This window comes from Felis catus, chromosome B2, assembly GCF_018350175.1.
Source record: "Felis catus isolate Fca126 chromosome B2, F.catus_Fca126_mat1.0, whole genome shotgun sequence".
Taxonomy (NCBI): Eukaryota; Metazoa; Chordata; class Mammalia; order Carnivora; family Felidae; genus Felis; species Felis catus.
The window spans coordinates 99,305,913-99,318,877 of record NC_058372.1 but is presented as its reverse complement, the minus strand read 5'-3'; the positions used below and the strand labels follow the sequence as shown (position 1 = coordinate 99,318,877).

The window sequence follows — 12,965 nt, the reverse complement described above, 5'->3', positions numbered from 1 at the left end:
TCCCGTGATGTGTGATTATTATGTTCTTGCAGGTATGCCAACAGTAGCCTCATAAAGTACATGGAGAAACACAAGGTCAAGCCTGACAGCAAAGTGTTCCTCTTGGTAGGTGCCTCTCTGCCAGATGGGGAAGTTGGGTCCATAGCACAGACCCATCTTGTCTCATTCATGGAATTGTCCTAGCTATCCTTCTCTCTCTCTTTCTTTCTTTCTTTCTTTCTTTCTTTCTTTCTTTCTTTCTTTCTTTCTTTCTTTCTTTCTCCTTCCTTCCTTCCTTCCTTCCTTCCTTCCTTCCTTCCTTCCTTCCTTCCTTCCTTTCTGAGAGTATATGCATGCATGCACACACACATGCATATGCGTGAGCCCAGAAGGGGCAGAGAATCTTAAGAATCTTAAGCAGGCTCCATACGCAGCAGGGAGCCCCATACAGAGCTTGATCCCACAACCGTGAGATCAGGACCTGAGTTGAAATCAAGACTCTGGAAGCTTACTTAACTGACTGAGCCACCTAGGTGCCCCAAACTGGTGATTTTTCTTTTTAAGTTTATTTATTTATTTGGGGGGGGGGTGCAGGGGTGCAGAGAGAGAGGGAGACAGACACCCCCAAGCAGGGTCTGAGCAGTCAGTGCAGAGCCCTGTGTGGGGCTTGAACCCATGAACTTCAAGATCATGACCTGAGCCGAAATCAAGAATTGGTCACTCAACAAACTGAGCCCCCCAAGGCACCTCCCACCTTTTTTTAAGTAGGCTCCACACCCAGCATGGTGTTCATGAGGTCATGAGTTCAAGCCCTGAGCTGAGATCAAGAGTCAGATGCTTAACCGACTGAGCCACGCAGGCCCCCCTCCTCCTTTTTAGAAAGAAAAGAAATTGGTGGATGCTAAGGCAAAATCAAATATTTTTCTTTTGAGATGTCACTCTTGACTTCCAGACTTAATTTTTTCCAATTTTTCTGATTTATCAGCAGAAAAAAAAATGACATACCAAAAGGGCTTTAATGCTAATGATTTCTACCAATTTTACATAAATGTATATAGTGTGCCAATTGCTCCATACTAATCTGTGGTGAGCTATACGAAATGACATTTGATATTAATCCTGCTAGACATTAATACAAAAAGTCAAAACATTGATTTATAAACAACCTTTCCATGTGCTATCGATTTCTTATGTGTTACTTTAGCTTCAGAAACTCCTTACTATGGATCCAACCAAGAGAATTACCTCGGAGCAAGCTCTACAGGATCCCTATTTTCAGGAGGACCCCTTGCCAACGTTAGAGTATGTATGCTACATTTTCCGTGTCCTTTGCTCCGGGTTGAGGATGTCAGATGGTGACTAAAGTAAGAGAAGCACTTGTTCCTATAGGGTTACTGAAGTTTTCCATTAATCCTACCTTAGAGAAGAACTTCTGGAGAGAAAGGGACTATATTCTTTTTTTTTTTTTTTTAACGTTTATTTATTTTTGGGACAGAGAGAGACAGAGCATGAACAGGGGAGGGGCAGAGAGAGAGGGAGACACAGAATCGGAAACAGGCTCCAGGCTCCGAGCCATCTGCCCAGAGCCTGACGCGGGGCTCGAACTCCCGGACCGCGAGATCGTGACCTGGCTGAAGTCGGACGCTTAGCCGACTGTGCCACCCAGGCGCCCCAAAAGGGACTATATTCTGAAACAGGCAGTGCTCTAGAGAGGCGTGAATGAAAACAGGTGTTTTAGGAATGACCATCATTCAGTGTTACAGGGAAAACTACAGCTGAGAACAGGTGGGATGTTTAGAGCCAGGCAGATGAGTTTAAACCAAATCAGTAGGGAACTGCGAATTTAAAAGTCTGTGCATCCACTGTGCTACCAAAACCCCTGCATTTTCCCACCCTTGTTATACCCATATGCTTGTATTTATTAGAGATGTGGCTTTTGTTGAAGAAAAAAAAAGTATTTTCATTGTTGAGGCAATTACAAATTCAGTTATTTTTTAGTACTAATTAAGTTTGTGTGGAGAAACCTCTACATCATATACGTCAACTATCTAATGGCAGTTAAGATTTATTATTGAAAGCGGTAATTAGTCTAAGACTTAGACAACAAATTCTTGTTTTGTTTTTAAGTTTTAGAGAGAGAGTGCACAAGTAGGGGAGAGGGGCAGAGGCAGAGAGAGAGAGAGAGAGAGAGAGAGAGAGGAAAAATGTTAAGCAGGTTCCATGGTCAGTGTGGAGCCAGACTCAGGGCTCTATCCCGTGACACTGGGATCAGGACCCGAGCTGAAATCAAGAGTCTGACGTTCAACCGACTGCGCCACCCAGATACCCCCCAAAATTCTTTTTTTATTTGCTTAAATTAAGTTGTCTTGGGAGACATTCAGCAAACAGTAGCTATTGATGAAGAGTAGGCAATATGTTAAGGAAAAAAAAGTGGAATTTTAAATTAACAAGGTCAATGATACTGTGGATTTTAGGTCCTGATATGTATTCTTTTTTTAAAAAAATGATTTTTTAGTGTGTTTGCTGGCTGCCAGATTCCATACCCCAAACGAGAATTCCTTAATGAAGATGAACCTGAAGAGAAAGGCGACAAGGTATAAGCTACGCGGTACACTTCTATTTCCAGGGAGTAAGGGAGGCAAAAAGACAATTTAGGGAAGTACAATTTAATGATTCCTATGTATTTGGCTGCCTTCTATTTTAATTATGTGCTTACTTTATTGTAGATGTACTTTGCAATTTGAAATATCATGAGTTTACAGATGAATGAACTTCTGATTTGTTTTATAGCCTATTTTATTCCCCGATCCTTAATGGTTGTGTTTTGTTTGTTCAGTGTCATCACCATGGCTTGATTCAGGCTTCCTTCAAAGCACCATTCTGTTCTTTGCTCATATCCCTCCACTCTTCCAAAATCATGATCGAGAAGACTATTAACAGCAGTTTTATTTATTTATTTGTTAAGGTTTATTCATTTATTTTGGGGGAGAGCGCCCAAGTAAGCAGGGGAGGGGCAGAGAGAGGGAGACAGAGAAATCCCAAACTGGCTCGGCCTACTTAACGCTCTCTGCGCGGAGCGGAGCGGGAGGCAGGGTTTGATCTCACCAACCCTGAGATCATGATCTGAGCCAAAACCAAGAGTGGGAGGCCTAACATGAAGCCACCCAGGCACCCACAGCTGTTTTAATGAATGCAGAACTCTCTCCTGTGTGCCCTGTGTGCTCTCCAGTGGGATGTCTGTGGCTGATGTGGAGGACCACTGTGCAATGTAAATGAACTTTACAGAATGAATCCCGTTCAGGACTCAGTGCTCTGACCTTTGGGGATGCTGTATTCCCGCCTCCCCGCCTCCCCCCCCCCCCCCCCCACGGTCTGCTTCCTTCTCTGGTCTTGGCAGTCACTTTGGTGTCCCCCGTAGGTCGCTCCCCAGGTTGGCGGGCCGTCGCGGGTGCCCATCAAGTAAACGACAGCAGTGGCCTGTTGATTTAGTACCATACCAAGTTTGCCTTTTTTCTTTTTCTTACAAGAACCAGCAGCAGCAGCAGAACCAACATCAGCAGCCCGCAGCTCCCCCGCAGCAGGCAGCAGCGCCCCCGCAGGCGCCCCCGCCGCAGCAGAACAGCACCCAGACCAACGGGACCGCGGGCGGGGCCGGGGCGGGCGCCGGGGGTGCGGGAGCCGGGCTGCAGCACAGTCAGGACTCGGGCCTCAATCAGGTGCCTCCGAACAAGAAGCCCCGCCTCGCGCCCTCGGGCGCCAACTCCGGCGGGCCCGTTATGCCGGCAGATTATCAGGTACTGCGCCGAATTTGTTCTTGTTCACGCTCAAACAAGAAATGGGAAGTGGATTTTGTAATAGATCCTCTTAGCATTAAGTAGTACTTAACTCCAGAGTTTCACTGTGCAAATGGTACAATCCTGTTTCTAGGACGTGACATGAAAATGAGGGTTTGGGTCGTATTTCATGTAACTGGAGAACATTTCATTTCTTGACTTGCTTCTCCTGACATCCTGAGGAGAGAGGGTGAGACAGGCCTCTTCCTCCTCAAAGAAAATTTCTCATTTTCCCCTTCCAGCTGTCAGTCAGGTTGGGGTCAGAAAAAGAGAACTAGACAAGCAATTGGAAGAGAGACAACAGTAAGAGGAAGATTTATTTTCGACAACAGGGAGAGAAAGATTTGCTGCCACTGAGAGGAAATAGGAAGTAGCGTAAACACAGAAAGGGATTAAGATTGCGACTTCTCAGAAATCAGTGTTAAATCTCACTAGAAGCATTTTTGAGAGTAGAAGACACTTTTTATTATTAAGATTAAAAAAAAAACTACAGCTGTCTAAATGTGGTATCTCTCTTGATGGGATGGGGGCCGCCAGATGTGGGACCCCATGTGATGGAAACTGGTGTGGTGAAAGAACAAAGGAGGTAGAGGTTTATTGGATCCACCTCCAGGGAGCAGCAGCCTGGACCACAGGGGAGAGACTGTCTGCCCCAGGCAGTGGGTATTGAGTACAGAGCAGTAGGCAGGACAGCCTGGAGGCACTGGGTGGGGGCTGTTTGTTTTGCTTTGTTTTTGAGAAAGAGGACTGCCAGCTAGGGGGGAGGGGTGGAGAGGAACATGGTGGGGGGGGGGAGGCGCGAGAGTGAGAGAGCATCACGAGCAAATTTTAAGCAGGCTCCATGCCTAGGAAGGGGGCCATCATGGGGCTCAGTCTTCCGACTGAGATCATGACTTGAGCCGAAATCAAGAGTGGGACAGCTTAACCGACTGAGCCACTCAGGTGTCCCTGGGGGGCTGTTTTAAAAAGGGGAAGATGAGGAGGTATGGATGGGGGTGTAAGGAATTCTCCCTTTTTTTGGTAACGTGCCTGGTTGTACATAGCCCATTGGTCACTTGTGGCCTATGGATATTTTGAGGTGGGTCGTCTGATGGGCCTGTCTATATTCATCCAGGGGGTTGCTGTGGGCCCTCTTGCCTTGATGAGTTTCCATTGCTCAAGGCTGATGTCTAAAAGCGGCCTCTATACATTGTACTGCTAATTTGGGAAATTAAAGGGGAAAAAAGTGTAAGGATTAGTATTTGGGGAGAGAGGTAAAAATACCTGTGATAAGCATAGGGAATCTTGCACACACACACAAAAACACCCAAAATTTCAAGGATAGTAACCAGCTAAGATCTAAGAAGTTGGGGGGAGGGGGGGGGTTGGCTTAAACGTGAAAAAAAAAAAGAATTAGAACCTCAGGGTTCTAGTGGAAGGGGGGCATGGAGATAATACAAAACAAAACCACCGGCAAGGGAGCCATAAACTCACTGATAAGGAACTGGAATCGAGAGAAACATTAACAAGAAAGACATAATAAAGAGCTGCCTAAACTGGCTTTACATTTTGAATACATCTCTACAAACTCATGTGTTTTCACACAACCACTTCCCTGAAATCTTCTCTTGGAAGAGTCCCTGCAAGCAGAGAAGTACATAATGGCACTTTCATTGGTTCCACTTGTTGAAAATCAAAATCTGAAAGAGTAAATTCGAAGACCACGGTCCTCTCAGGAATTTTGGAAGCAAGGTTTCCAGGATCTTGAGGGGGCTAACTATTGTTAGGAAAAGGTCATTTATTATTGTCTAGTAAAACCCGTGGTGGTGAGACCCTTCAGATGTGTATCAGGGGGCCATATGCTTGGAGGATGATGGCTAACATACATCTTGGGGAGTAGAGATAAAAGAAGTTTCCGAAGGAATTTTTGTATGTTAAAGTAGCTCACAGGATCCTGGAGGTTGGGATAATGTTAAGCCAAGAATGCCTTTTTTTCCTTAGCAAAGTATTAACATCCGGCAGCTGAGTTCCTAGATGAAGGTCACTTTGCCAGTCTCAAGGACTTGTCAATGGGTTATATGTAGGTTGTAAGGAAATTAATTTTTTTTTTTTTGCCTTTGTTTACCGAATTATTCCCCCCTGAACAATTCTGACCCTTAAATCTTCATGGTTGCTGAGGGTGAAAGTCTTGTCTTCTAACTTCTTCCTGATGAATAGGGGCATAGAGATGTCCCTGCCTAGGGGTCAACATAGGTCAGTTGGGGACTTATATATACAGAAGTTACGAAAGGCCCAAGGGAGACTGCATGTATGGATCTTCCCAAGCGGAAAGGATCATCTTTCAACTTGAAGTTATACCACTGAAGGAGTCTCGACACCACGTGGAAAGGGAAAAAACATGGGAAAAAAACAGTAAATCATGTTTAGAAACACACACACAAAAAGAAGCCCAAATAAGAGTCGTTTGGTAGTTGACAAAAATTCTCTTCTAGTCCACGAGTTTAACCAATCATTAAAGGAAAGAGAAGAATCAGGGCACCTAAGTGGCTCAGTCGGTTAAGCATCTGATTTCACCTCAGGTCATGATCGCATGGTTGGTGAGTTCAAGCCTGCGTCGGGCTCTGTGCTGACAGTGTAGAGCCTGGAGCCTGCTTCAGATTCTGTGTCTGCCTCTCTCTCTGTCCCTCCCCTGCTTGTGCTCTGTCTCTCTCTATCTCTCAAAAATAAACATTGAAAAAAAAAATTTTTTTAAAAGAAAGAGAGGAATCTTCTAAAGCACCAATTGAGTATTCATGTCAGTTAGAAATGCAGAAATACTTTGTGGTAATCTGGAATGTGTACACAGCATTCTGTTTTTATGATAGCACAAGTTCTACCTTGTGCAGCAGTTAAAACATCTAATGCCATTCTGTTTTGTAAAACTGCTTTACGCATCTGTGTTACTTCAATATTTAATAGAGAAATGCTATTGTGAATGCCATTGAGGGCTGTGAGCCTAAATTAAGAGCTTCCATGTGCCAAACGACATCCTCCAGTCCTAAAGAGGGAATAAAGATGGATGCTGGGTGGTCATCCCAATGAAACACAGAATGTGTCCACTGTTGTTTTAAATTTGGAAGGTCAGCTGAGTTGGTAATGGTTTTAATAATGCACCAGTGCATCCGAGCAAAACCCAAAGTACAGCAGTCTGTCAAGCCTGGGGGAAGCCATGGACACAAGTTAGAGCCACATAGCCATTGGGTCTCCTTAAGAGCCAGCCATCTAATCCTGGGCCTCCTTGAACTGCAGTCAGGATAGCAAGGACTTCTCAGTTTTAGAGGGCCACCTTCCCACAGGATTGTAGATGCCAGGCCGAATGTAAATAGTAATTAATTTTTAAAGTCTAAGCTATTTGCTGAGTTATTTGGGCAATAAAAGACGATCTGTTGTCACTTTGTAGGAACCAAAGGAGTCCAAATCTAGGGACAACTTCTCTTCACAAAGTTTTTGTCATTTTGGTGGCCTTATTACTCAAATGAGTAGCCTGGTGTAAACCCTGTATTACCTTCCATTGGTTATTTTTGGATATAAAGATTTTTGCCTCATTATTAATAAACCAGTCCTGTGCATTTTTTGAATATCCTCATTCCTGGGCTATGTGGATTTCTTGGTCTGAATAGACTGGAATTATGGATTTTACTGGAGTTAAGACTTGTATAAGACTTAATATTTGTTTATTTTGTGCTGCCTGCTTGACTGCATGGTCTGCTAAATTGTTCCCTTTAGATGCTAAGGTCATATCCTTTTGATGTCCTTTGAGGTGAATGACAGCTACCTCTGAAGAGTAATACTTTGAGGCCCATATTTGATTGGGGAAGTATGGCTTCATAATAACCCCCTTTCCTTCCAAATTGCTTCATGTGCTTGTAGCACCAGAACAGCATATTTGGAGTCAATATAAATGTTAATTTTTAGGCCTTTGGCCAATCGTAAAGCATGAGTGAGTGCTATTAACTCTGCTTTTTGGGGAAGATGTATTTGCTTGGAGGGCTTTGGCCTCAACAGTCTGAGTTAGATGACTATAGCGTACCTAACTTTTCTTATCCCCTTTTCTATGAAACTATTGCCACCAGTAAGCTAACTGTCTTTTGCATTTTCAATAGGGGAGTCTCTTAAGTCTGATCAGCTAGAATAAACAAGATCAATAATCTTTGAGCAGTCATGTTTTAACATGGAAGTATGATGGTCAGGCCCAGGCATAAGAGTAGCTGGGTTTAAAATTTGACAGGTTTTAAACATTATTTCAGGTGTACCTTAAGCGTAGTCTGTTATTCAATAAGTTGGCCTCCTGTCATCCATTGGTGGCCTTTGGTCTCTAAAACACTCTGTACCTGATATGGGATCATTACTGTCAAGGACTGGCCTATGTAGTAAATTTTGAGGCCTCTTCTACCAGGAGGGCTAGTAGAAAGAAGAATTTTGCAATTTTACATCAATAGAGGTAGTTCCTGGAACAAATATGGTTAAGAGATAAAACCATCAAGAATCCCTCTTTGTTTGATGTCTAGCCTTAAATAACATCCTAATTACAAGGAATCGCTGGCAAATGGAAGACTTGTCTCAGGGAATAAGGGCATTCCCAAGTGCATCATCTAATTCAGTCATAGGGAAAGTGGGGCCATCCATTATTTCCACAAGTCCATAGTTAACTCCACGGAGTGGGGTACACTTGGGCTTTTAAGGAGTGATTTTGTCATCCCATCCACACAGAATTGGTCAAGGTAATAGTTAAGTTATACAATTGTTAGGGAATTCATCCTGTTTTTCCAGCTGTTTAAATAATCATATACACATGGGGTCCTGTTATTATCTCCACAGAATAATAAGCACAAAGATTGTCTATACATGAATGATTGTGGCAATTTCTCTGAAGTTTACCTCAAATTGTCTAGCTTAGACAAACAACAAACATTTGCAAAGACAATCAGAACTAGAATTTAACATCCACATAATTTTTCTCTCTAAAATCACCCTTATTTCCAGAGATAGCCAAATTAAGACTAATTTGGTCATAAAACAGTTCCAATTTTAACCAACTTGGCCTAATTATTTACATAAGGTCAGCAAGGATAGTGATACAGATCTTTTAAAATCTTGTTTTGCTGGAAACTTTTATAAGGAATCTTGATTGAACTTTTAGTAGTCCCTCTAGGCCAGAAGCTGAGCCAAATATTTGCCATCAGACATGCCTACAATACCTGTAGAATTGGGTGAATCCCTCTTCCCAAAGTCCCCAAAGCATCCTGAGGTTCCTGCACCTGCCAGAAAGTGACTTTTTTTTTACTCACCTGGTAAAGCCGCTGGGAACTCTGTAAGCAAGGTATCGGGCCAGCATTTCTAATGGACTCTGTTGGCTCCATTCCTTAGAGCTGTCTGGTCATATCTGAGTCTATGCATGCCTCTCTCAAATATGACATTCCAGTCAAGGCCTTGGTAAAATAACCAATGTTTCCATTGGTGTCCTATTGCAAGGAGAACAGATTCTTATTAAACTTACATAAATAACTATGATTGCCATGGAAGAAGGAATACTTACTGAGGCCTTTTGAATTTCAGAGGGTTCAGGTAGAGAGAAAAGTTAAATGCTTCACTTTGGTCACAAATGAATAGTTTCTCCCATTTCTATAAGTCATAGATATTTTAAGAGAAGGTTTTCTTAACCTGGAAGAGCAAACATTAGAGAACCAGCAATGTTTCAAACAAGAGTCACACACAATACTGTAATCATCTTTGGTTCATTTAGTGCCATGTTATTAATTCTTGTTCACTTTGAATGCAGCTTTTTAGTACTGGAAATTCGTACCCATTTCAGTTTTGATCTTAAAGATATCAAATACCTGTATTCATCAAAAAATAATCTTTTTATGAATCTCCTTGAAGGTAAAACTCATTTTGCAAGAGCATCAGAACAGTAACTATAAATGACAAAAAAACTAGAAATGGACACTGTTAACGATCTGATAGGAGAGCTCATTATGATGCAATTGACAAGGAATCCAGTTATTTCTGTGATACATAACACTTCAGTAATTAGAATATTGAGTGATGACCTTATATCAGAACAGTAACATACCAAATAAGCCTAATTAGTCAGAGACTTAATTAGCCAGATACTTCGTTTAGGATTTAAATCTTGGGGAAGTTTGTTAAAACCTAGAAAGTTTTAACGCACGTGTCTAAATAGGATTACAGCTCATCAAAGACCTGATAAAGACAAAACATAGAAACTGGTTTTTCTGGGCAAAGGAGAAACAACTTTATTTACACTTTCTTATCAAGAGCAGACCAACTTCCAAGAAAACTTTGTCTTTTTAACAGAGAGAAAGCAGACTTTCAATCTTATACCAGTGTACTTTTAAAAATCCATCCATTTCAGCCTTAGTCCTGACCATGCATAAAATTTCTTTCCAAAGATTTCCCTTCACAAACCTTGTACAACTTTCCTTTGCATTCACATTTTATCCCAAGCCATTTCTTTCCAAACAACCAGTCTCATTTAGGACAAAATTACCTTCTTTTACCTTCAACAAAAATGTATTTCCATTCCTTATATCTTTCTTACACATACAGCATTGCTGCCCTTATTTCCATCAGTCTTAATTACATTTAGCAAAATTTTAACTCTTAAAAACCTTAGTCTCCAATGAAAACTAAGTAGTAACCAATTGTAGACTGTTACACCAGAATTCTTTAGATGGCAAATTTATGGATACTTTTAAATACACAGCATGTTTTCCAACAGACCCAAATATCCTTAGTTTCTCTACAATAAGAAGTCAAAAGTGCAAACCTATGTTCAGTAACCAGTGCTTTAGCACTTTATCCTATTTGGGAAAGACCTAGATGTCCAACGAATTCAATCCCATTTATCATCCAAGCAAAACTTTTAAAGTTTTAGGTTACCAAAGACTTTGAAAGCTGTCTTAGCAATTACCCATGAAAACTTTGAGACAGACAAAATTAACCATCATTCTAAGTCATCTTTTTGCTAACAAATTGCAACAGAGCTAACGTGAGCTTATTTTACCTTAGTAAACCTTGGTAGAATAAAAGTTTCGTATTTAATACTGGTAACTCTAAAGACATGTCCATTTTAATGAAACAACAAACTTAAATTAGTTTAAATACCAAATTATGTTCTACTTAAAGTCAATTTTTACTTGGAGCACCTGTGGGGAAATCTGAGGTGGGTGGTCCAAGGGGGTACTCTTTGCTTCTTGACAGTAAGGATAAAAGGAGGGGCCAATGGTGCCTGAGTCACCGAGGATGGTATAGGAACCAGTTATACAGACCGCACCCAAGGTGGTGCAGAAACAGGAGCAGGGGGAGGCAAAAGAGGTGAGGTGCTACCAGACGACAGAGAAAGAGGGTTCCTGGTTGTAAACCTGGTCAGCTTGGACAGATGAGCAGACGCCATGTTTTTTTCCACCAATGTAGAAATATGCAGTCCAAGTCTGAACTTCCCTGAAGAAGACAGGGAGTTTCCCTGAAACAAAGGGAGTTGAGGCAGCTGCTTGAGAATACTCCTTAATGTCCCTGTCCTGAGCTAGACTAACCACAGTTGGCTCCAGTTATAGCCATTAACCCAGGAAATGAATGAGGAAGAAGCCCCCACATCTATTAGGAGGAGGGACAATGAGAGAGAATCAGCATCCCCTTCATTAGGGATGGCCTTTATTTCCTTCAGCAATTTGGGCTCTATTAGCAGTAACCCTATTTAGATACTTATCATCCAGTATATCAGTAGGGAATTTACTGGCATGGTTAAATGAGCAAACAAGCTCTGCAAAGAGGCCCTTAGTCCAGGTGCTGATTAGAGCCATGATGGCCTGGACCTAGGGTATCTCCATCCATTTACCCTGTTTTCCTGCAAAAGAGATCTGATAGATCATACTGAAGCCATGCCTTGTTACAGGAGATCATTCCTTTCTTAAATTTTACAATACAAACTAGTCCCAGTAGGTTAAAAGGTATTCATTGCAAGGGAAGAATCCTTGGGAACTGAAGAGAGAAGAAGGTCTATATCCAAGAAAATCCACCCTGACTCCTGGGTGGCATTCCATATGCAGGATATGCCAGAGATTCCTGGTGTCAAAGCCACCTGGAGAGTTCCTCAAATAAAATAGCTATGATCACTGCCCTGCTGTAAAGGCCCTGTAGGAGGGAGGCTAGCATCCTCCTGCTTCCCCATCACATTCTAGACTGTGAAACGGGTGCCAGCATATGGACTGAGGTGCTGTGCCATGCCTTGTCTTGCCATGGTATCTATGCCTTGCTGTGCTGTGAAGGGCATGAAGACTGGGCCTTGCCTTGCCATTCTGTGAAGGCCAGGCTGTGCCTTGCCTTGCCATGAAGAACCCACTGTTTTTAACCCATGGAAAACACTAGAAAAGTTTCACAAAGAGAAATTCCCCAATTTTAGTTTAAGTAGTGAGTAGAAGACATTGACAGAAAACAGTAAAGATAGAAATCCATCAGAGGGCGCCTGGGTGGCTCAGTCGGTTAAGCGTCCTACTTCAGCTCAGGTCATGATCTCGGGGTTCACGAGTTTGAGCCCCGTGTCAGGCTCTGTGCTGACAGGCTCTGTGCCCCTCTGTCTGTCTCTCTCTCTCAAAAATAAATAAACATTTTTTAAAAAGGGGTTTTTTTTAAAAGAAATCCATCATGGTCTAAGCGACATCCCAACACACGTAGTCTTTACAGCCGGCTTCCCTAGGAAACAGTCCCAGTTGGGTTTTAATTAAATTGGGTACTGCTCTCAGCTGGCTCCAAGTGAAGGTCTTCTGGCCAGAAGCAGCTAGACCAGGGATGTCAAGGGGATCTGGTTAGACCAATGAGAAGTCTTAAGATCGGCAACCGTGCTAGTGACTTAGGTGGCTGTCCCGTGCCCAAGACAGATAGGAATAAAGGGAGGGCATCAAGTTTCTGAGTCTCATTATCATTTCGGCCATGATACTAACTTTCATCCAAAAGGTAGGCTTTCTCCTTCCCATAGAGTAGTAGCCACAGAGGATTGCAGCCTGAGCAATCAACATGAAAGTTTTCCAATAAGACCATACTCCCTGAAAAGCCCCTGAAATGAGAGTAAAGGAAGAGAAAAGGAAGTACTTACCCAAGTACTTGGTGCCAAGTTTG

At 42.5% G+C, this 12,965-nt stretch overlaps 1 protein-coding gene across 14 annotated transcripts in view; it reads left to right on the top strand.

Annotated features, from left to right (window-relative positions):
* The window catches only part of CDK19 (cyclin dependent kinase 19), a 194,607-nt gene that overhangs the window by 175,487 nt on the left and 6,155 nt on the right, over positions 1-12,965 (top strand). For all 14 annotated transcript variants that reach the window (XM_023254251.2, XM_023254252.2, XM_023254253.2 and 11 more), the window contains 4 exons: positions 33-105; positions 1,184-1,281; positions 2,495-2,573; positions 3,507-3,773. In XM_023254251.2, the coding sequence (XP_023110019.1) occupies positions 33-105; positions 1,184-1,281; positions 2,495-2,573; positions 3,507-3,773 (517 nt within the window). The remainder of the gene's footprint in view (positions 1-32; positions 106-1,183; positions 1,282-2,494; positions 2,574-3,506; positions 3,774-12,965) is intronic.